The sequence below is a fragment of the Asterias rubens genome, chromosome 5 (genome assembly GCF_902459465.1).
Source record: "Asterias rubens chromosome 5, eAstRub1.3, whole genome shotgun sequence".
Lineage (NCBI taxonomy): Eukaryota > Metazoa > Echinodermata > Asteroidea > Forcipulatida > Asteriidae > Asterias > Asterias rubens.
In genome coordinates this window covers 15,260,695-15,281,400 of record NC_047066.1, presented here as the reverse complement: position 1 = coordinate 15,281,400, position 20,706 = coordinate 15,260,695, and the positions used below count along the sequence as shown (strand labels likewise).

The window sequence follows — 20,706 nt, the reverse complement described above, 5'->3', positions numbered from 1 at the left end:
AGCATAAAACCTTTCTTGGTGACGAGTAATGGGGAGAGGTTGATGGTATAAAACATTGTGAGAAACGGCTCCCTCTGAAGTGCCACAGTTTTCGAGAAAGGAGTAATTTTCCACGAATTTGATGTCGAGACCTCAGATTTAGAACTTGAGGTCTCGAAATCAAACATCTAATTGCACACAACTTCGTGTGACAAGGGTGCTTTTTCTTTCATTATTATCTCGCAAGTTCGATGACCGATTGAGCTCAAATTTTCACAGGTTTGTTATTTTATGCTTATGTTGAGATACACCAACTGTGAAGGCTAGTCTTTGACAATTACCAATAGTGTCCACTGCCTTTAACTACACTACAGTATACAAAACCTATGTTTCTACAATGTACATGCAAATCAAGTTCTACATATTTTGGATATCCCTGAAGGATTAATCTATGCTAATAATCTATGCTAATAATTTCACAGCCTGCTAAAACATCTTGTAAAAAAGAAGGAAACTAAAAAGTTGTTTCTTTGGCCAAACTCGAAATAAAAATGTACAACCTTTGCTTCTAAAAAAAAGTTTAAAACAATAATTCTGCCAAAATGTTATTTCTTTTGTGGCCATTATGGGCTTTTAGCAAACTGCTTCCCAATGGCTTCCAGAAACATAATTTTAAATTGACAATGGACCCTATTCACAACGCGCAGCACCGATACACGCGCATCTTCTGTCCGCCATTTTGTGTGTCAAAATGTGCAGAAAAGGATGGGTACACGTTTTTACGCACCTCCAAACAAAGCGCATGTACTATTTTCTGTTTTTTTTAGGGGGGTCCATTCCTTTTGTGCATGTTTTTACACACAAAATTGCAGACAGGAGACGCGCCTGTATGTGCGCTGCACATTGTGAATAGGGTCTATACACTACCTTTACAGCCAGAGGTTAAATGTCGTAGACGTTCGGCAAGGTGGGAAAGGTCATGGATGCTGGAGTTGTACGTGGTGAGTTGTTTATGTAATTGGCTGTTGGCGTCGCCGATTTGGGCGGGGCTTTCTTGGGTGTGGTTGGTGGTGAACGTCTTGAGGTGCTTGTGGGAGCTGTAGAAGAGGACCCTTCCACTGGTGGCATACAGGATTTACGTAGGTCTCGTACTTTGGACTCAACATCCCTATCATAAAAAATATGCGTATATATTACAAAAAGATACTTAACCACTTCATGGCGGTATTAAACAAACATTTTCTTCGCCTCTGCACGATATTCTGAACTTTTAGGAGCCAATAATTTTCCTTTGAGAATATCCTCACAATAAAAACCTGCTTTGACAAAGGAAAAACATCAAAGGTTGTCCTAATAAGCATCAGGATTTTTTGTTCTCTTTCGAGAATACCGTAAATCCCAAGGTACGCTGGAATCTCAGACTCCACTCGGACTTACCGCCCACTGAGCCGAACACATGTACAATGATTAACAATGATGATAGTCTGTCCATAGCCACATTTGTATAACAAAAGGACAACGGTATCTTATTAGGAATTACACAATACCCACCAGAAAAAGGGAGATTTCGAGCAGAAATTCAAGTACCATCTATCACTCCTTGTACAGGGGAACGAAGTGTTGCATGCCTCTGATACATAATACAATAGACCAATCCATTAAGCTCCTCCCAATTGCGTATTGACCAATCACAACGTAACGAAGGTCGACAAATAAGGTCCGACATGCGTGCGCGTATGCTTGGCGCGGGCAGCAGATTGTGCAGAAAGGCATTGGAGAGGCTCACATGTTCTTACTCACACGTGCGTTGTGGGCGGAGCCTAATGGATCGGTCTATTACTGCCCGACTATAAACATTAGGCGATCAACTAAACGCCAACAAAGGATGTTCCGAATTTGTTCTTGGAATTTATAATCGTCCTCTGTAGGCCAGTTTGGAAAAGTTTGGCCTGTATACAAGTCATCCGACATGAAGTTCATATCTTAATCTTTAGAACTTAAAGTGAGTACTTACTTCCATGCTCGGGAAGAGGAGTTGACGGCCGATGTGTGCTCGTCCATTTGTTGTTGTAACCCACCCATCTGATCCTTGACTGATTGTAAACATCCCCGTAATGCTGTCAGAGGCCTGTGGGTATACAGAAATGGATACAAAACAGAATTATTGTTGATTCTTTGATGTGAGGGTGATGATTGTTGCCAGTGCAGCTGAGGTGCTCTTCTCTTGTTCTTCCATGTACAATTAGCTCTTGCTGTAACAAGCGCCGTTGTAAAGATGTTCTGCTTTTAGGGTACATTCTGAAGTCAGGAATCTAATTTCTGTGTTGTGTTTCTTTGTGTTGATGTCCTATAAAGGCGTGTTATTTGGTCCTTGAAAACTAAGGAACATCTTATCAAGTAAATGGAATACCCTACATGTAGATGAATACAAAGTGTCTATAGGCTTTAATACTCATGAACAATTTCTAGGATTAAGCGTACACTTGTGTACTCTTTTGTATGCGCGCTCATGAAAATAAACTCATCTACAAATTGAAGCACTCATCTTGTACTCGAATACTGTTTTACACTTGTGTTTGAAATTGAATACATGTGGCTATCTAGGTTGTGGTACTCCTGCATACACTTGTACTTGAAAGTTCCATTTCCAAGTTTCACACATGGGGACCCAGACTATTTTTGTCTATCCAGCTTTGGTTTGATCTACATTGAATAAAATTGGAAGTAAGGTCTAATACAGACCCCTAGGAACAGGTCTAGGGTTATGTCTTACTTGCTACTGCTGGCTGTGATGCCGTCTCTATCATCACTATTCAGTAAGGCCTCAACATCTACGCTGATTTCAGGCACTATGATGTCATCAGGCACCATGGTAACGTCACCGCTGGCAACCAGACCGGCAGCCGTCTTGGTGTTTGCTGCGGCATTCCTCTCTTTCTGTCTCGATTTTAATTTTGCCTTCAGGAGCTACAAATGGAAGATGAAATAGAATGATTATCACGTTAGCAAGTCGTTAAAACCACCATTTATTTGCTGCATGTCCACATTTTCGGCTATTTCTAACTCCAAAGGAATTCCTGGGATTCTGGTAATGAAATAATAAAACCTTTGCAGGGACATGGCCATGCGATAAAGGACCCTGTTTCTGCTTGGTCCTTTATCTCGCCCAAATGACCATGCCAGTTTTAAACGGCTGTTCAAGACCTTGTCCCAACTTTTTCATTCCCTTATTACAAAGGTGGTGTTAGTAGTCGGCCACCAAATGACCGTATGATCCAGTTCAATGTTTTTGTTATATATTGCACCTTGTTTTGTTGTAATGTAGCTTTAAGAGCTGACTTGAACTGACTGAGCTTTCCCTGGTAGGCAAATTTCTCCTTCCGAGTTGAGTCAAGCTCCGCCTTCAAAGATTCTAGCTCCTTGCGCCCCATCTGTAAAAAGAAAACATAAACAGATAAAATTGTGTTTAGATCTCCAGGAAGGAAAGACTAATAATCTTTTGTCTTTGCCTTCTCCTTTTCCCCGCGGAAAACCTCTATTTTAATCTCCCTCATTCACTAATTATTACTTTTAACATGGAAAGTACTTCACGGATTAGCACCAGGGTATCTCAATGAACTTGTTTCACATTACATTCCTCAACGCAGCCTCAGATCATCAAACAAGTGTCTTCTTGTGACACCGAGGACACACACCTCTTATGGTAATAGGGCTTTTTCATTTGCAGCACCAACCCTCTGGAACACTCTACCAATAGGCATTCGCACAGCTTCATCATTAGACACATTTAAATTGCAACTAAAAACCTATTTGTTTCCTAAATCACTTAAATTAGGCACTCTTTAGATCCTTTTTTTGTATAAACTTTTCCGTTTCGGTTTCTTTTCCTCTCCAGCGCCTCATATTAGTTTTCTAGATAGATGGCGCTATTAATTAATTACCTTGTCTCCCTCTTCCAATCTACGATCTTGTCAGTTGTGTTTCTAATATATTGTGGTCAAACAAGCCCCTTTCTTCCAACCCCCCCCCCTTTCCTACTTGTCTGCTTCTGTTACACTTGCGTAACTGTTGTGAGTGTTGCGTTGTCATATAGCCCTCGAGAAAGACTCTGCTAGGGTCAAACCCTCAGGTCATTCACTATGTTGTGCATTTGTACCCATGGCTCCTTTTAGTGCGTAAGCAGTTTCCAACAGCTTAATTCTATTTTCTAACTCTCCAGGGCTAAATCTCCCATTGGACAGCAGGCCCGAGACCAATAATTTTCAGTTCAGGCTAGAAACTAAAAACCACTACTTAGCACTTGTTGTGTATGTTTGAGGGTAGTACCTTTACGGTAGCCTGGGCGTTGTCCATCTCTATCTTCTGTCTGTGCTCTGCTAACTCCAGTTGCTCTTTCAAGGCTTCCGCTTCACGCCCTCGCTGTTCACTTTCCCACTCCAAAGCCTACAAGAACAACAAAAATGTATCAAAGGCGTTTCTAGGCATCACGATGTAAAGAGCGGGATTTGAACCAACGACCTCTAGTAAATTTTGTTTTTTAATTTACCTAGTCAGTTTCGGTTGTGGTTTATTATTTGATATGTGAAATAAAAAGTCGCATTCCATTTCTGTCTCTGTCAAACACTCTGTGGTTATAAGATGGAACTATAAATAAATAGTAAACCTGCGCGTACAACCATGTGTCAATCTCTTATGAGTGAGTATTGGCTCTGAATAGAGCCGGTTTGGTCTCAACTTTCGAACAGTATATTTGGTGACAAATCAAAACCACCATTATTAACAGTTTTCAGGTTAGCTTTACCCTGAAGACGAGCAGAGTATACTTTTCGAAACGTTGAGACCAAACCGGCTCTTTTCAGAGCCAACCCTCACTCATAGAGATTTACACATGGTTGTACCCGTAAGTTTACTATTTATTTTAATATAGTTCCTTCTTATTTCGCCACACCATGCAAAGCTTCAAACAATACTTACTCTGTGGTCATTTTAGTTTTTTAGACAAACACCACCACATTGGTACATGTATGTTGTCTTTGGTTCATTTCTTTACCTTGATTTGCTCAGCTACGACAGGATCTCTAGATTGCTTCTGTTGAAGCTGTCTCTTCAGCTGACCTATCTGACCTCGTGCCTCCTGTAGTTGAACTCTGACCTCATCTGCTTTCATTTTTTGATCTCCCTCGAGCTGAAAGTATTTAAAACAAAATAAAAATCTTAATATCAAGAGTGAAACAGTTCTGTCAATACTTGTATGATGTGTCGTGGATCAGCAAGTAAGAGCACCAGACACAAGCTCTGGTGTTTCTGTTTAGAGTGTGGGTTCGAGTCCCGGTCGAGACAGTTCTGTCCTGTAGTAAGGCACTTAACCATTACTGCTGCATCCTCCAGGTTGTACGTAAAGCTATAGGTCATGTGTATTGTGTATTGCAGGTAAAAGTATCCAGCCGTCGATTTCACCAAACTCTTCCTAACTTAGGATTAATCTTAGGACTAAGGATGAGTCCCAGCCCTGCACTGAAGCATGCAGACCTTAAGAATATTTTACGAAACACTAGGATTAATCCTATCCCGAGTTAGGACGAGTAACTCGTCCTAACTCGGGATAGGTTAACTCGTCCTAACTCGGGATAGGATTAATCCTAGTGTTTCGTAAAATCGGCTGCAGGGGTGGATTTCTCAAAGGTAGTCCTAACTTAGGACTAGTCCTGGGCAATGCTAAGAGATAGGACTGGTCCTAAATTAGGACCAGTAACTCATCCTAACTTAGGACTGGTCCTATCTCTTAGCATTGCCTAGGATTAGTCCTAAGTTAGGATTACCTTTGTGAAATCCACTCCTGTACACTTATCATCAAGAGAAGTGGTTCAGCCCAATGTTCCTAGTCTGATGGGCAGCACATTTCGCCATAGCACCATGTAAACCATTACAAGGTGCTACACAAACATAGTTCCACAAACCTTGCACAATAAAATACTATGCGCTTTGATACGCCCCCAGGGGGTGCAACAAAGAGCTAAATAACATGTATAAGAACCAAGTAGTATTATAACTTATAGTGCATGAATGTATGCTAAAATGCCATACCTGAGCAGCCTTGTTGAGTTGTTGTGAAAGAGCCTGTAGTTCCTGACCTTGGGCATCCTGCTGTTGTCTGGTCTCCTCTAGTACTTCCCCTTGGTCTTGAATGTCTCTCACAAGCCTCCCAGTCTCAGCTTTACCAGAAGCAACCTGTATACATTAATTTAATTAGTCTATTATACCACATCTATATTCAATGCTATAAAGAATGTTTGAGCATGAAACCAGGCTTTCTGCTTCTTTAGTCTTGAATAAAGTATTCCCCGTAGCAATTCTCGCTGGAAACTAAACTGGCACACCCGCACTCTTGCTTTGCTTAGATATAGACCAAAGGGCCATTCCTCCAGCTTTATTCCACGTACTGCATCTCTTTGCCTGGTGCATGTTTCCCTCCATCCTACAGTCTGTCACCGTGGTCAAGTGGTTAGACTGCAGGACTTGCAATCACAAGGTTGTGGGTTGGAATCCCCCAGCTAACCGCTGATTTCACAACGACTAGAATAAATATTGTCGTCTAGTTAATGAATCACAATTTCTTGAGTTGTGTAATTCATAATCATAGACGCTAAACCAATGTTTGTATGAGAGAGATTGGCTGTTGTCAGCTTGGTGTTTATATCCCTTTGTGGGATCTAGACTATTTTAGCTTGAATATCAGTTCCTACCTGCAGCTGCCCAAAGTTTTGTTATCTTAAATATTTGTCTTTATGTAGCTCCTTACCGTGAGTGGGTTTTACCCTCGTTTCAGATTCATTCACCACATGAAATCATATTTTAGGCTGGCATAGTGTATCTATGTACTATAACACCGCAATAGACCCTATTGAATATGACGTCACCTTTTAAATATATGCCCTACAACATGGCGTCTGTGTGCGTGTGCCGTAGAAATCAAACCGGGAATGCTGCGTGCTGCATTTATGTACATGTTTGGACGTGCATACGGTTTGCTTTTCAAGATGGCGACTTTCATAGTAAAAAAGGGTTATTCAATACGGTCTATTGGTGATTGTAGAGAGGCTGTAAAGGTTATGTCTGTTTTATTAGGACTCCTGACATGTCTTGAACTACACAAACTATGCACAGGGCGCCACCTCTTGGCAGTCGATATACATACACTGGGTATGTTACAATGATATTGAATGGTCAGAAAGTAGGAGGGTTAAATGCAAAGAGATGAAACAAATGCATAAGTGTGTTAATCTGGTTGCTCTGAAATGAAGAACTGACAAATATTTTTGCACCCAGCAGGTCAACAATTTTCTGTGTACAGTTTGTCTGAAAATCAAATGTTGTTCCTCCACACACCTGTTTTTGAAGTTTCTTGCTCGCTTCCTTCTCTTTCTTGAGCGCTTCGGTGACCTCTCGGAGCTTCGCACGGAGCTTCCCTTCCTCAGCAGCATGCTCCTGGCTGCTGGTGGACATCTGGCCAGCCATCTCGGCCAAGGTTGTTTCTCGCCTACCAAGAGCTGCCTCAAGCAGGTTGGCATGTTGCTTTAGGGCTGAGTGGCTTTGCTGAACACCTTCAATAGATTAGGACAAATAAAATAAAGTTTGGGTCCCAAACAATTTTCAGCAGGGATATTTTGGGCTGACCTACATGTACATGTACACATGAAGGCATGAAATTTGGTCCTGGTGTAAAAGTAGGAAACAAATCTTTGACCCCAAGGGCTGAACTACTTGTTCATATTATGGTGTATGGTTTAACATATTTTTCAGGCTATTTAAAGGCAGTGGACACTATTGGTAATTGTCAAAGACCAGTCTTCTCACTTGTTGTATCTCACCATATGCATAAAATAACAAACCTGTGAAAATTTGAGCTCAATCGGTCATCGAACTTGCGAGATAATAATGAAAGAAAAAATACCCTTGTCACACTAAGTTGTGTGCGTTCTAAACTTGAGGTCTCGAAATCAAATTCGTGGAAAATTACTTCTCTTTCGAAAACTATGGCACTTCAGAGGGAGCCATTTCTCACAATGTTTTATACCATCAACCTCGTCCCATTACTGGTCACCAAGAAAGGTTTTATGCTAATAATTATTTTGAGTGATTACCAATAGTGTCCACTGCCTTTAATAAAACAGAAATCAAATTTTTCCAGGGCAAAAAAAAAAAATCAGAAATCAGACTTAAAGGCACTTGACTTTATTGGTAATTGTCGAAGACCAGTCTTCCCACTTGGTGTATCCCAACATAAGCAAAAATAACAAGCCTGTGAAAATTTGAGCTCAATTGGTCATTGAAATTGCGACAAAATGATCAAAGAAAAAGCACCCTTGTTTGACAAATTTGTGTGCTGTCAGATAGGAATACAAGACTTCTGGCTAGAAGCCTGATTATTTTAGTGAGAAATTACCTCTATTTCAAAATCTATGCTACTACTTTAGAGGGAGCCGTTTCTCACAATGTTTTATATTATCAACAGCTCTCCAATGCTTGTGACCAAGTCAGTTCTTTAAGTTAATATTTGTTTGGAGTAATTACCAAATGTGTGCCTTCACTTTAAGTAGGAAGAATATCATTCCTGCTTCTTAATGTCAACAGACACTGAGACGAACCAAGAAATGTCATGTTTTTAGTACTGACCTGCCAAACGACCTCGTTCTCTCTCCAGGTCCAATGCCATCCTGCGAGTGGCCTCGTCATTTTTCTGTTGCTGCTCACACAAGTCTTTAAGAACCTTGACAGTGAATATAAAATTAAAATCAAATGCCGGGATTAAAAAGAGGGAAGTAATGTAAAAGAACCAAAACCATAATTGAACAACGTGCTGGACATGAAACACAATATATACTTGTAACTTCCACAGATACTGGTAATGAAGTCTTCAGTTTGTATGCCATGCTTGTTTACAGTGAGTTTGTTTCTTGAGGATATGTACATTGTATTTGTAATATTATTTATTGTTGTGGATTATTATTGTTTACCTGGAGCTGATCCTCGAGCTCTGCCACTCTATCCTTATATTCATCAGCCTCCTCTTCCATTCTAGTTTTCAATGTTTCAAGTTGTCTCTCTAGATCATCCCGATCTCGCTGGGCAGTATAGAGTTCCGTCTTTGCAGCCTCCAGTTGAGCAATGAGTTGATTCTGCACTTCAATGCTACTGGCTGCTGCATTCTGGCGAAGGGCCTCTAGGTCTCCTTCAGCAGCCTGTTTAGAATCCATGGCTTCCTTGAGTTTCCTGGTCAGAGTTCCTGCTGTTGTCTCATAGCTGCGCTGCTTGTCCTTCAGCTCCTTCTGTGTGGAGGCAAGATCTGAGCCGAGACGTAGCACCTTGGCTCTCTGGTCTGCCAGCTCACGGTGTGTTGTGCTCTGGGTTTCAGCAAGCCTCTGCTTCAAGTTGGCATTCTCATCTAGAAGATTTGAGAAGCGCTGCTGCTCATCAGCCATCATTTCCAGCTGCCCTTCCAGGTGAGCATTCTCTGACATTGCCGACTCCAACTGGACTTCCAAGTCTTTGAAATCTTCTTGACTCTGTGCCAACTCATCCTGAAGGCCTGCCCTGATTGCGTGAGACTCCTTATTTGCTTTTTGCAATGCATCAAGCTTCTGTCTGAGTGTGGCAATCTGAGATTCCAAGACATCTTTGACTCTACCCAACTCTCCTACCAGGCTGTCCTTGCCACTGAGGTCCTCCTGGTAGCTCTCCATACTCTGTTGATGATGCTTCAGCTGCTCCCCAGCATTATGTAGCTGCATCTGGGCATCCTCTCTGTCTCTCTCCAGCATCTCCATCTGGGCATTCTTGTTGCTCAATTCCTGCTTCATCTGCATGAAGTTCTGCTCTACCTTTCCCATATCCTTTCGTAAGGTCTGCAATGCCTCATCAAATGCCCTTTTCTCCTGGTTGGCAGCAGACAGTGCTGCTTCCAGGGAGGCCTTCTCAGCTCGATGATTCTGCAAAGCACCTTCTTGTTCTGTTGAATTACTTTGAAGTTCTTGTAACTTTGTCTCCTTGTCAATACATTTTTCTTGCATTGCCTCCAGTTCATTGTCACGTGAAATAAGAGACTCCTTTAATGAGAAAAAAAAAACAGAAAATGAAATTTTGTACCAACACGCACCCGCACATGTTTGTTGACCCCGTAAATTAAGGACTTAATTTTTCCTTTGGTTGGACTTTAGTTTTTTTTTAGCAATGCCCCCATTGGGTTTGCATAACAAAGCATTGCTCTGTCAAAACACCAGCATCCCTTTGTTAAAGTCCTCACAGCTAGCAGTCCCTACACAAACATGTTTGTCAACCCAACAACCTTTTTTTTGTCCTTTCACTTTTTAAGGATTTCTCAGTTGGTTATCTACAAAAATCAAACCTTGAACATCTTTAGTCCAACCAGCTGAATCTCTTTCCTGAAAGTCATCGGTTTCAACACACACACACTTATGCATACCTGGTATGTATAAAAGGTATCCAACAATCTACTACTTGTTTTTAACATTTCACTTAAATGTGATGATGATTTTATTTGCATGTTATAATCTAATTATTAAACACCACATCTTTAATTCTTACTCACTTGAACAAGTGCTAGTCTCTTAATTAATTCTTTCTTTTCAGCTTCTAGATTTGTAACACTAGCTTTCTTGTCTGCCAGCTCTTTCTGAGTTCTATCCAATTGGCGCTCAAGTTCCACACAGCTAGCAATCAAATTGGACAGCTTTGACCTCTCTTCGTTCATCTGGTCCATCCTGGAAGCCACAGCCTCCTGGACAGCAGTTTTCTCCTTTTGAAGATCTTCAAATGCAGCTTCACGGGCAAGAAAGTCTGCCTCAATTGTCTCTAAATGCTTGGCGATCAGTTCCTTCTCCTTCAAAGCTTGCTGCTGGGTCTCAGATAACTGATGTTGCAGCTGTGCTTTGTCTGCTTTTAGGGTTTCAACTGCTGCGCCTTGCTTCTTTGCCTGGGTCTGGGTCTCTGTGAGCTCCTTCTGAAGCTTACTCCGAGACTCTTGGGCTGCTTGCAGCTGCTCCTCAAACCATTCTTTGGAACTAATAAGTGATTCCACATCCCCTTGTAGTGTCTTGAGCTCTGCTAAATACTGTGTACGTTCCTTGTGGGCTTTTTCTGCTTCTTTGTGCAAAGTTATGATTTTTTCTTTTAAGGTTGCAATTGTAGCTTCTTTTGCTCCCATGACTTCCTTAATCTCTTCCATCTTTAGATTAAGCCTGTGGCTTGTAGACTCAGAAGATTCCAGGTCTCTGTGAAGATTGTCTAAATCCTCCTCCTTACTTTCAAGACTGTTTTGAAGTGCTGCTACAGCCTGTTCAAGCTGTGCTTGATTCTGCTGAGCAGTAATCAGATCATTAGCAATGGCAGACACTTGGTGTTGAGAGGTGTCAGCAACAGAGCTTTGTGCTTTAAGCTGAGCCTGAAGCGAAGCGACCCGAGTCTGCATCTCAGCTCTCTGTTGCAGGGCTGCTTCTGTTTCTACTGCAAGAGTCTCCAGCCTCCCTTCAAGGTTAGCTTTTTCTCGTAGTACACTTTCCATATCTCCTGGATCTGTTGAAGTTGCTGGAAAACTAGGGCTTGCAACCTTGAGGGACCCATACACTGATGTCAGTCGTGTACTTGGCAATTTGTTTAAGTCCCTCCGACGCATACTTCCATGGGAAGTACTATTCCCAACGTGATTTGCTCTGATTGATCTGGACTTCTGAGCACTGCTCCCACTGGGGAAGGTTTGCTGGTGGGATGACGACTCTCCTAATGGGCCTTGTCTTGTTGTGTGAAGCCTAGAATCAGTTTCGTCATCAGAGTCGGCTTTCTTAGCTAGCGAGCTCATCATTCTGTTGTTGGCCATGTGTGGCTCAGTGACGCCATTACTATCCTCTCTGTATTTTACAGGAGTTGAGGCACTGACTGGCTCGAAGTCAGCATGGAATACCTCCCCTATATTGTTTGCGGATGGTACTAAGTCAATACCAGAGTCATGGCTCTCTGCAGCTGTTTGTTGAGCAAGACCTGAATAATGGGATTTCCCACTGTTTCCCAGGCTTGAAAATTCACCAGGTGAGGCAGCACCAGGTGATGGTGCGGTTGATGAGCTGGTTTCATAATTGAGGGATTGAGGTTCTTGTTTCTTTCCCCACTGCAAGAACGATCCTAGAAAAGACTGCTTGGGTTTATCTCCCTCGGGAGATGGCAATGGAGAGGTATGTGCAGCCTGATGTTCAGTAAAAGGGTCTTCGTGGACTCTGTGAATTGGATCACTTGTTACAATGACCCCAGAGTTTGGCTCAACTCCAACCTCTTGAACCTGAAATTGATCCTCTGCAGCTTTGACAGAGACTACACTTGGTGGAAGTTTGCTGTGCTTCTTGTCCTGCAGCAGATCCTCTGAATGTGAAGCGATTAATGCCTTCATCTCAGCAGGGGTAGAATAAACCTGGTTGTCAACTCTCTTAGGGTTATGTTTCTTAGATCCTTTACTCTCTACTTTCTTGGGGTCAGGTTTGTGAACTGCTATTGTTCGCCCACCTCGTGAGGTTGTGATAGCTTGAACTGGACTACGGAAAAACACTGGATCCTTGTTGGAGGAATCTTTTGGCGACAGGCTATGTTCTTTACTTGAGGTTGGGGTCCCAAACCTGGCCCCAACTGCACTACTAACAGCGAGTCCTGTGTTTTGAGCGACCAGTGAGCCAGGGCGCACTCTTGTGGTATTTGGTAAGGATTTGGTTCTGGCTGGTGCACCTTGCTGGGGGTCATATGTGTGTGTTATGTTTTGGTTACCATTTGATGCAAGATAATTGACTTCATGGTTTGATTGGACAAGAGTATTGTCCTCAGAGGTGTCTCTCGGTGGGGTGGCTGGTAGGCGGGTTGGCATTTCATCCAAGGTATTCTGGGAAGGAAAAAAAAAGGAAACGGTTTCATAAAGCTTTTTATTTAATACATTAAAACAAAATCAGGAACAAATTGTACACTGGATTACATCACAGGAAAGCTCCATACTCAGATAGTATATCAATCTCAGTTGGGTCGTTAAAATTAAAGGATGAGCAGTTAATCTGCATGGGGCAGTCAGCAGCACGTCTGGTTTGTGCATGATCCAATTAAGTCCATTGTTTGGAAAAGGATTTACAAGGAGATAACAGGAGTGAATTGCCAGACCAAAAGGGGGTTTCATTTAAGCCTCTTTCATAATGGAGCTTTCCCATAATGATAGACTGGCATGCTTAGATGTGGTTGCAATGAAAAATTCCTGACAAGAACCAAATATGATAAAAGTGTTTTTGTTACCATATTGAACGGTGGATTGCCATTGTGCTGCTGTTCAGGCTGTTGCTGCTGCTTATAATACTGAAGTCGCTGCCTGTACTGTTTCTCAGCTGCTGCAATGGCTGCTGCAATCTCTTCCATTGATGCTGGCTTTGTTGGGCTAGAGCCTGGAGGTTAAAACATCTTTCAGTCAATATCTTGCAAATAGCATCTCATAGAATAAAGCTTGCAACTGAAGTAAACAATGTTATATCTTCTGTTGAAAACATGGACTCAATCTAATTTGCATCAAGATCATAATTCAATTGTGTGTCCACATGTATATACATGTAGGACATGAATCATCTTCAAGCTGATGCTCATTGTCCACAAAGCTCTTAATGGCAAGGCTCCCCACTATATTTCTGAACTGCTTCAAGTTTACACTCCATCAAGGAATCTTCGATCAAGTTCTATGCTTCTTCTCATTGAACCCAAGTCTCGACACTCATGGGGTGACAGGTCTTTTTCTTCAGCCGCGCCACGCATCTGGAACTCTCTACCACTTACTCTTCGATCTTGTCTTTGTACTGCAAAATTCAAGTCTCTTCTCAAAACTTATCTTATGTCACAGGTTTTCAATGACTAATTTTGTTGTGTCTGTTTTTCTTTGTGTTGTGTTTTGTTTTTGTTTTGTTTTTGGTTTTACTGCGCCTTGAACACCCAGCAGGGTGGATATGTGCGCACTACAAGTCTTATTATTATTATTATTATTATTATTACTTGTGTATTAACCCCTTTGTTATCAATTGTGTTTTGACATAGACAACTGCTGGTGCCTATTCAAGCATGGAGCACACATCTTTGGAAAACACAAAACTTTTGTTCAAAGGCTATTTATACAAACTCCATTATCTCTATGACGATATTGTTTTACAGCAAAATAAGTAGTAACAAAATCCTTTACTTAAAATCCTTACTTATTGAATTCCCTTCCATATAAATTTCCTTTCAATAAATGTCAAATTCTTTCTGCAATCAAATATACTTGTTTTTGCACACAACCAAAGGGCGCTCCGTAGGTGGTCGGATCTTTCAACTCAAATTTGAAGAGATTCAAAAAGAGCAACCTTATTTTAAGTATAACCATCATTTGACAGATCTGATGTTAAAGGATTTGGGTACTTTTTCAAAATGTCCATAGATTTACGTTAAACTTACAGGGTTTGAAGATAATGCTGATGGAAAGCTTCCCTTCAAATCTTACTTACTGAGGTGCTGTAGTTTTTGAGGAATGATTAAAACAATGTCATGAAAATACGTTTGTAAATGATTAAAATAATTGTCATGACAAAATTTTACTCATTTCCCAAAAACTACAGCACCTCAGCACATAATATTTTCAGGGAAGCTTTCTACTATCATTATCTTCAAACTGTGTAAGTTTAGTGTAAATCTGTGGACATTGTTTTTTTTGTCCTACAAAAGTTACATAGATTATAAGGTCATGAATCACTTTTTCTTCAAAGCCATATCTCACTTCCTAACTTGTAAATGGCATTAACAAAGGTAAGACAGAAGGGCTAGTGATTCTTTAAACAACCAAGAGGTTTTTACCAATGACAGAGCGCTGCAGAGCCAAAGCATCAGCAGTAGAGGACAGGGCTGACAATGTCTCCAAACTGGCTCCAGCCGGTTGAGGGCGGTCACTGCCAGATACAGCTGCTTTATCGGCTCCTTTTCAGAGATAAAGATTTTAAAATGTATAAATTAAATGAGTTTCAATGCCACAAAAATAATCTTGTGGACACATAGACTCAACAATTTTTAGTGATTAATTCAGAAATATATGGAAAATAGAAAAATTAAAACACTCAAATTGATTTAACATGTCCTCTTAGTTGTTTTTTAAAGATGGGGTGGATAAAGTGATGTAAACTATTTACTAAAAAACAGTTCACTGGTGATCTTCGTAAGCAGGCCTTGAAATAACCCAGGGCACCAACAGCAATGGGCCATATTTTTGACCGCGTGAGGGCGCTCTCAATCACTTCCGGGGGTATATTCATTCATACGCAAAACAGTTTTTAAAGATTGGAACACATTATAACCACAGACATCTAATCCATCACAGACAATAAGACTTTAAAAGGAGCCGTTATAATCCACCTCTAAAGCAAATTGAAACTACGGCGCAACAAAAGTGACAGAACGCCTATTAATTTGTGCAGGGCGAATCGCGTGTACCCCCGGAAGTGATCAAAATACTATTTATAGCGCCCCCGCGCGGTCAAAAATAAGGGGCATTGCCAAGGTGCCCTGTGCTTTTCTGAGCAAAGTGTAAGTTTAAGGCTTGCTTAAAGGCAGTGGACCTCTGGTAATTACTCCAAACAATTATCGTCATAAAACCTTTCTTGATTATGAGTAATGGGGAGAGGTTGATAGTATAAAACATTATGAGAAACAGCTCCATCTGAAGTGACGTAGTTTTTGAGAAAGAAGTAATTTTCCACGAATTTGATTTTGAGACCTCAAGTTTAGAATTTGAGGTATCGAAATCAAGCATCTGAAAGCACACAACTTCGTGTGACAAGGGTGTTTTTTCTTTCATTATTATTACGCAACTGCGACAACCGATTGAGCCCAAACTTTCACAGGTTTGTTATTTTATGCATATGTTGAGATACACCAAGTGAGAAGACTGGTCTTTGACAATTACCAATAGTGTCCACTGTCTTTAAGTATTGTGATTGATTTGTTATTTACCATCAAAGTTACAAGTTGTTTGAGAGTCAGGAGCAGTAGAAACTGTTTTGGCGTCCATGATGTCTTCTACTGATGACATGTTGTCTTGGAAGTGTACGAAGGAAGGGTGCCCATCACCCATTGTGCGAGATTTCAAATCTGCTGAACAATGAATACAAATTTAAATAAGTTTGACAAATTGGTGAAAGATCAGGTTGTGAGTGTGACCACAATATAGTTTAAAATATCAGCTTTGAAACTCTGCATGCCTAGACTGCGGTCACTGTTTCAAGAACTTTTATTTCAACACTAAACTAGCCAGCTGGAACACTTAAGTGAATTTTGACTGGTTCTTAGGCGTTATAAATTGCATTTGGACAGCGAGTCACTGTTAAGAGAGAATGCTAAACATGCATGAAGAATAGCCTACCACCATATCTTTACATACATTTTGACCCACAAAATGGCATACCTTTGGCAGCAGTAGCCACGTGTGATGTCAGTGCCAGGGCAATTCCATTCAAGGTTTTGGAACAAAAGGGACAATTTACTGTCTTTTGTTTACAGATTTTTTGCTTGGTCTCTTTTAGTCCCTCGAAGTGATTTGTAGTAACGAAAGTAAAAGGGCAACAGTATTATATGCGAAAGCAATAAACAGTCTCTGCTTAGTTAAAATGTGGGGGTTCCAAAAATTACCTTGCTGTGTTGTATTTCTTGCAGAATGGATAGCATCCATTCTATTTGAAATCAGACCTGGAATGGGGACAAACTCTGTGTTTCTCTCAGAGTAAATCTCCACAACGAGCCTTTGGAGTTCTTTCTTAAGATCACTCCCCACAACCTGTGTGTCCTCGATGGCTTTACTCTTGTTGGTAACTTTCTGCTTGCTACGACTATGCTGTCTGGAGGGCTGCCTGAGAAAACTATTGTTCAAACTGTGCTGTTGTTGTTCTCCTACACTTTCATCAAGGGATAAAAATGTTTCCCCATCTGATTCTATGCTGTTCAGTGTCAGGCGCAGTTGACTAAAGTGGGCGGGGGAATCGGAGGGGCTCTCAAGCAACAAAAACTCTGATGTGCTTGGTAGGCTCTCAAACAATTCGCCGTCACTGATATTGTAAGATGTGTTTCTGCTGTAGCCTGGTTGTGGTTGGGGAATGTCCAGAGGTGGCGTTAAGGCTCGGGAACCAGTGTCTTGCTGTGGGACAAGAATCCGAAGATACCTTGCAGTGTTTCTATCGCCTTCGACAAGAGGATCTGATGAATTCAAGATCTGGGGACCTTCATGAGATGGTAATCTGTCAGGAGATGACGGTAATGATGCAGCTGAAAACAAATCAAACTGCGGTTGAGTTTGGAGATGTCCCGTAGTGGTCACTAAACCTGCGTCAGGTACTACAGTACTAACGGAATCTACATCTCTGACTGGAATCTCACTGATGTCATCATCTAGGATCTCACCCCGAGGGAGAGATACTTCCTCGTAGTCTTGTCTGGAGGATGGAGACTCTATACGAGAGAGTCCGGCAAGCTCCCGCAAAGTCTCCTGGCTTCTGTTTGTCCTGTCTCCCGCAGACTCTTGCCGCTGTATCTCAGAGTCGTAGGAAATGAGGACGTCAAAAGAGCCCCCAGTATCCCCCAGCTGTCTGGTCAGGTAGTTTGCTCGTCTTGAAGCAGACAATTCGGATTCATCCATTGAGATACATTCTTGACTGTAAATTCAGGAAGCCAGGCGAAATTAGCCGGCAAAAGCTTCAATGAAATAAAAAACATTAGTCAAAGATTAGTATTTATAAACATGGGATAATAGTTTATTTTAATGAATAATTACGTACATTGTACAGGTTTTGAATGAAGAACAATCTGTTTGGGTAATAAATTAAAGCTAATTGTTAGTGCCTTTGCTTGTTCTAATTTGAGGTCCATGAAAAAAATAGAAGTCTTCTATTAAAGTAAAAGAATATCTTTTCCCCAAAACTTTAAATGGAAATAAAGTCCAAGATTGCGGTAGTGCAAAAAAGCAGTTGGATGACACTGCCATCACAGGTAAAAATTTAATATTCAACAATTTGATTGCCTTTAATCCAATCCAAGTTTACCGTGAATAAATGAAGTTGGTTCAATTCAAGTCTGTGGCCCTTTTAATGTTTCAATTGTCTATGGGACTCTTTAGTCGCGCACTGTTAGTCTACTTTTAAATTTAAACCTCGGGGTGACCAAGTCAAAAACACAAGTTCTCATGGTACGGTTTGCACTCACATCATCATCGGCAAAACGCAACATGACATGATCGTGATTATGAATATTATTTAATTTTTAACTTTGATAATTGATTATAAAATATATAATACTCAAGTCAAAGTTAACAAAGTAAGGTCAAGTCACAAATCATAAAATTATAAATTAGGAGTCTAACCCGGGCGAGGTTAAAATAAAAGTTTAAGTACAAAAAAGAGGCAAGGTACGACACTAATGAGCCATGCCGACTGAAATACCCCTGTGTCTGTGAGTGTGTGTGACAGAAATGACACTGAAAAACACAGTTTTGATCGACCGGTTATCAAACCGGTTCATGCAGGAACTTCATTCATCAATCCCATCATTATTCATTGATCAGTTTCGATATGTCAAGTCGATGAGTCAACTAACGTTCATTTCCTAACCTTTTTAACCTCCTCAAGACAAATTGAGTAATATGTCATCTTACCTTGAAAATAAACCATAAACTGCGCCAGAAATGGTTCTGACTATTACTGATTAACTCTAAATTTGATGTTTCGCCTCTTTATATTGAAATCCCGATTGACGGAGATTGAACACGTCCCTTTTCACGAACTCTCACGAAAAACGAGAGGTCTTCCGGGTTCCACGCGTACATTCAACCTCGTTCACAGCCGAAATTTATGTACGCTAAATGATATTAAATATATACCTGGGAACGATGATAGAGGACAAAAAAGAATGAACGCCTGACAGCTTTGAAATCTCACTCTGTACGTGAATAGAGATTTCAAGATGGCAGCCACCAGGTGAGCTGTAAAATTGACTTTTTGTAACGCAAACTTTTGACTCTAACTCCAATCTGAAGTTGTTAATTTTATAACTATTATATGCATTTTATAGGCCCAAATGCAGCGTTTCAATCAATGGTTTGTGCAATTAAATGGGTTGTTTGGGATTGTTGTGGTGCGTGTTTTGCTTTCCTCTTCTCTTGCGGTTGTTTATTTGCGCGGCGCACTGCCGCACTGCACAGGGGACCGCTGCAGAGTGCGCACTACACAGTCCATCATACCGCTGCGATCATGCTCCGAACGCGCGACTTTTAAATTTGTCTCAATCAATCCTGATTAATTTCATTAATTTAATTTGTTTAACCAACGTCATGAAAAGATCTTAACTTCTTCTCCCCCCCCCCCGCATATTATTAAATTCTTGCAAATTTTTAAAACCAAATTTTGCAAGCAGACAAATCTCTAGTCAGCTAGTCTACATTACAACATTACATTTAGCCCACCTTGTTGAGCTGTTAATTATTTAAATGGCTCCGCTTTTAACATCGGTCTCATCGCTGTCACAGTCTCATCACTGTCAATGGTGACAGTGATGAGACCGATGTTAAAAGCGGAGCCATTAACAGCTCAACAAGGTGGGCTAGTCTAAATTCAACTAACTAATCTGTTTATTTTATTTAAGAATTTACCTGATTATGTGTAATGAGAAAATAAACAATCATCGATCAAATAATAAATACAGTAATTTAATACAATCATCACATCAATTAGTGTACTTGACATTTTTTGTCCAACAGAAAAACGTCCCTTTCTTCAGTCAGTTCTTTTTTTTTTTTTCAAAAACAATTTATTAATATTTTTTTCTGAGTTTAATTCAATGCAAAACAAAAACCGATTGTTATTTCAATGTAGAGTTGCGTCAGGTACCGAGTCCTAGAACTATGATGTTCGTTCTGCTATCGCCTCCCGAGGCGATAGCGGAGCGAACGTCACAGTTCTAGGACTAGGGAAGGGTAAGAGTAAGCGTCAGGCTGGATAACTGGGGCAGTTAGTGGTTAGAGTAACTCTAGTTTTACAAAGTATTTACAACCGCATTTACAAAAACAGCGCCCCATCAGTAATGATTTTGACAAACATAGTCATGATGGAAAACTCCCCCAACAAATATTTTATACAAAGTGGTAATGTCATCTCAGTCACCATGGTTCACCAGATTCTACTACTACACAATCGCAATCAAACGCACATGGTTCATGATAGAGGCTGAAATATTTTGAGGTTGAATAATTTTGTGTTTACGAGTACAGCAGAATCTACACGTTTTTCAGGCAGTGGCCCTTCTGGCAGTGAGAGACATGCTCCTCACCACCACCCATCAATAGGTTGCCTTGGATCGGTCGAGTTGGTCTTTGAAGAGCGTTTGTAACCATTTTTTATAAAATGCACATGGGTAGAAAGATAATGTAAAAGTGGCATACAATGATCCACACAAACATGCCTCGAAATTGCACGGTTTTCCTTTTACTTCGTCAACTATTCACACGGTCGGCCATTCATGGGAGTCAAATCTTTTACTCCCATGAATGGCCGACCGTGTAAAACCACGCATTTTCGAGGCAACTTTGTGTGGATCATTGTATTCTACTTTTACAACATCTTTCCAACCTTATGCTTTTGATAA

The 20,706-nt window shown here is 40.8% G+C and overlaps 1 protein-coding gene across 2 annotated transcripts; it reads right to left on the bottom strand.

Annotated features, from left to right (window-relative positions):
- Window positions 1-280: 280 nt before the first annotated feature.
- On the bottom strand, window positions 281-18,826 carry LOC117290382 (golgin subfamily A member 3-like). Of its 2 annotated transcripts, none has more exons than XM_033771750.1 (16): window positions 18,722-18,826; window positions 16,711-17,766; window positions 16,036-16,176; window positions 14,887-15,006; window positions 13,312-13,457; window positions 10,586-12,913; window positions 8,994-10,082; window positions 8,653-8,746; window positions 7,366-7,580; window positions 6,064-6,207; window positions 5,030-5,164; window positions 4,306-4,422; window positions 3,285-3,410; window positions 2,753-2,946; window positions 1,994-2,107; window positions 281-1,147 (listed from the first exon to the last, which is right to left on the bottom strand). In XM_033771750.1, exons 2-16 carry the CDS (start codon window positions 17,708-17,710, stop codon window positions 922-924), a joined length of 6,189 nt encoding a protein of 2,062 aa, XP_033627641.1. In that variant the 5' UTR covers window positions 17,711-17,766; window positions 18,722-18,826; the 3' UTR covers window positions 281-921. The 2 variants fall into 2 exon arrangements, with proteins under 2 accessions (XP_033627641.1, XP_033627642.1); XM_033771751.1 differs by having other exon boundaries at window positions 16,036-16,173.
- Window positions 18,827-20,706: the final 1,880 nt, after the last annotated feature.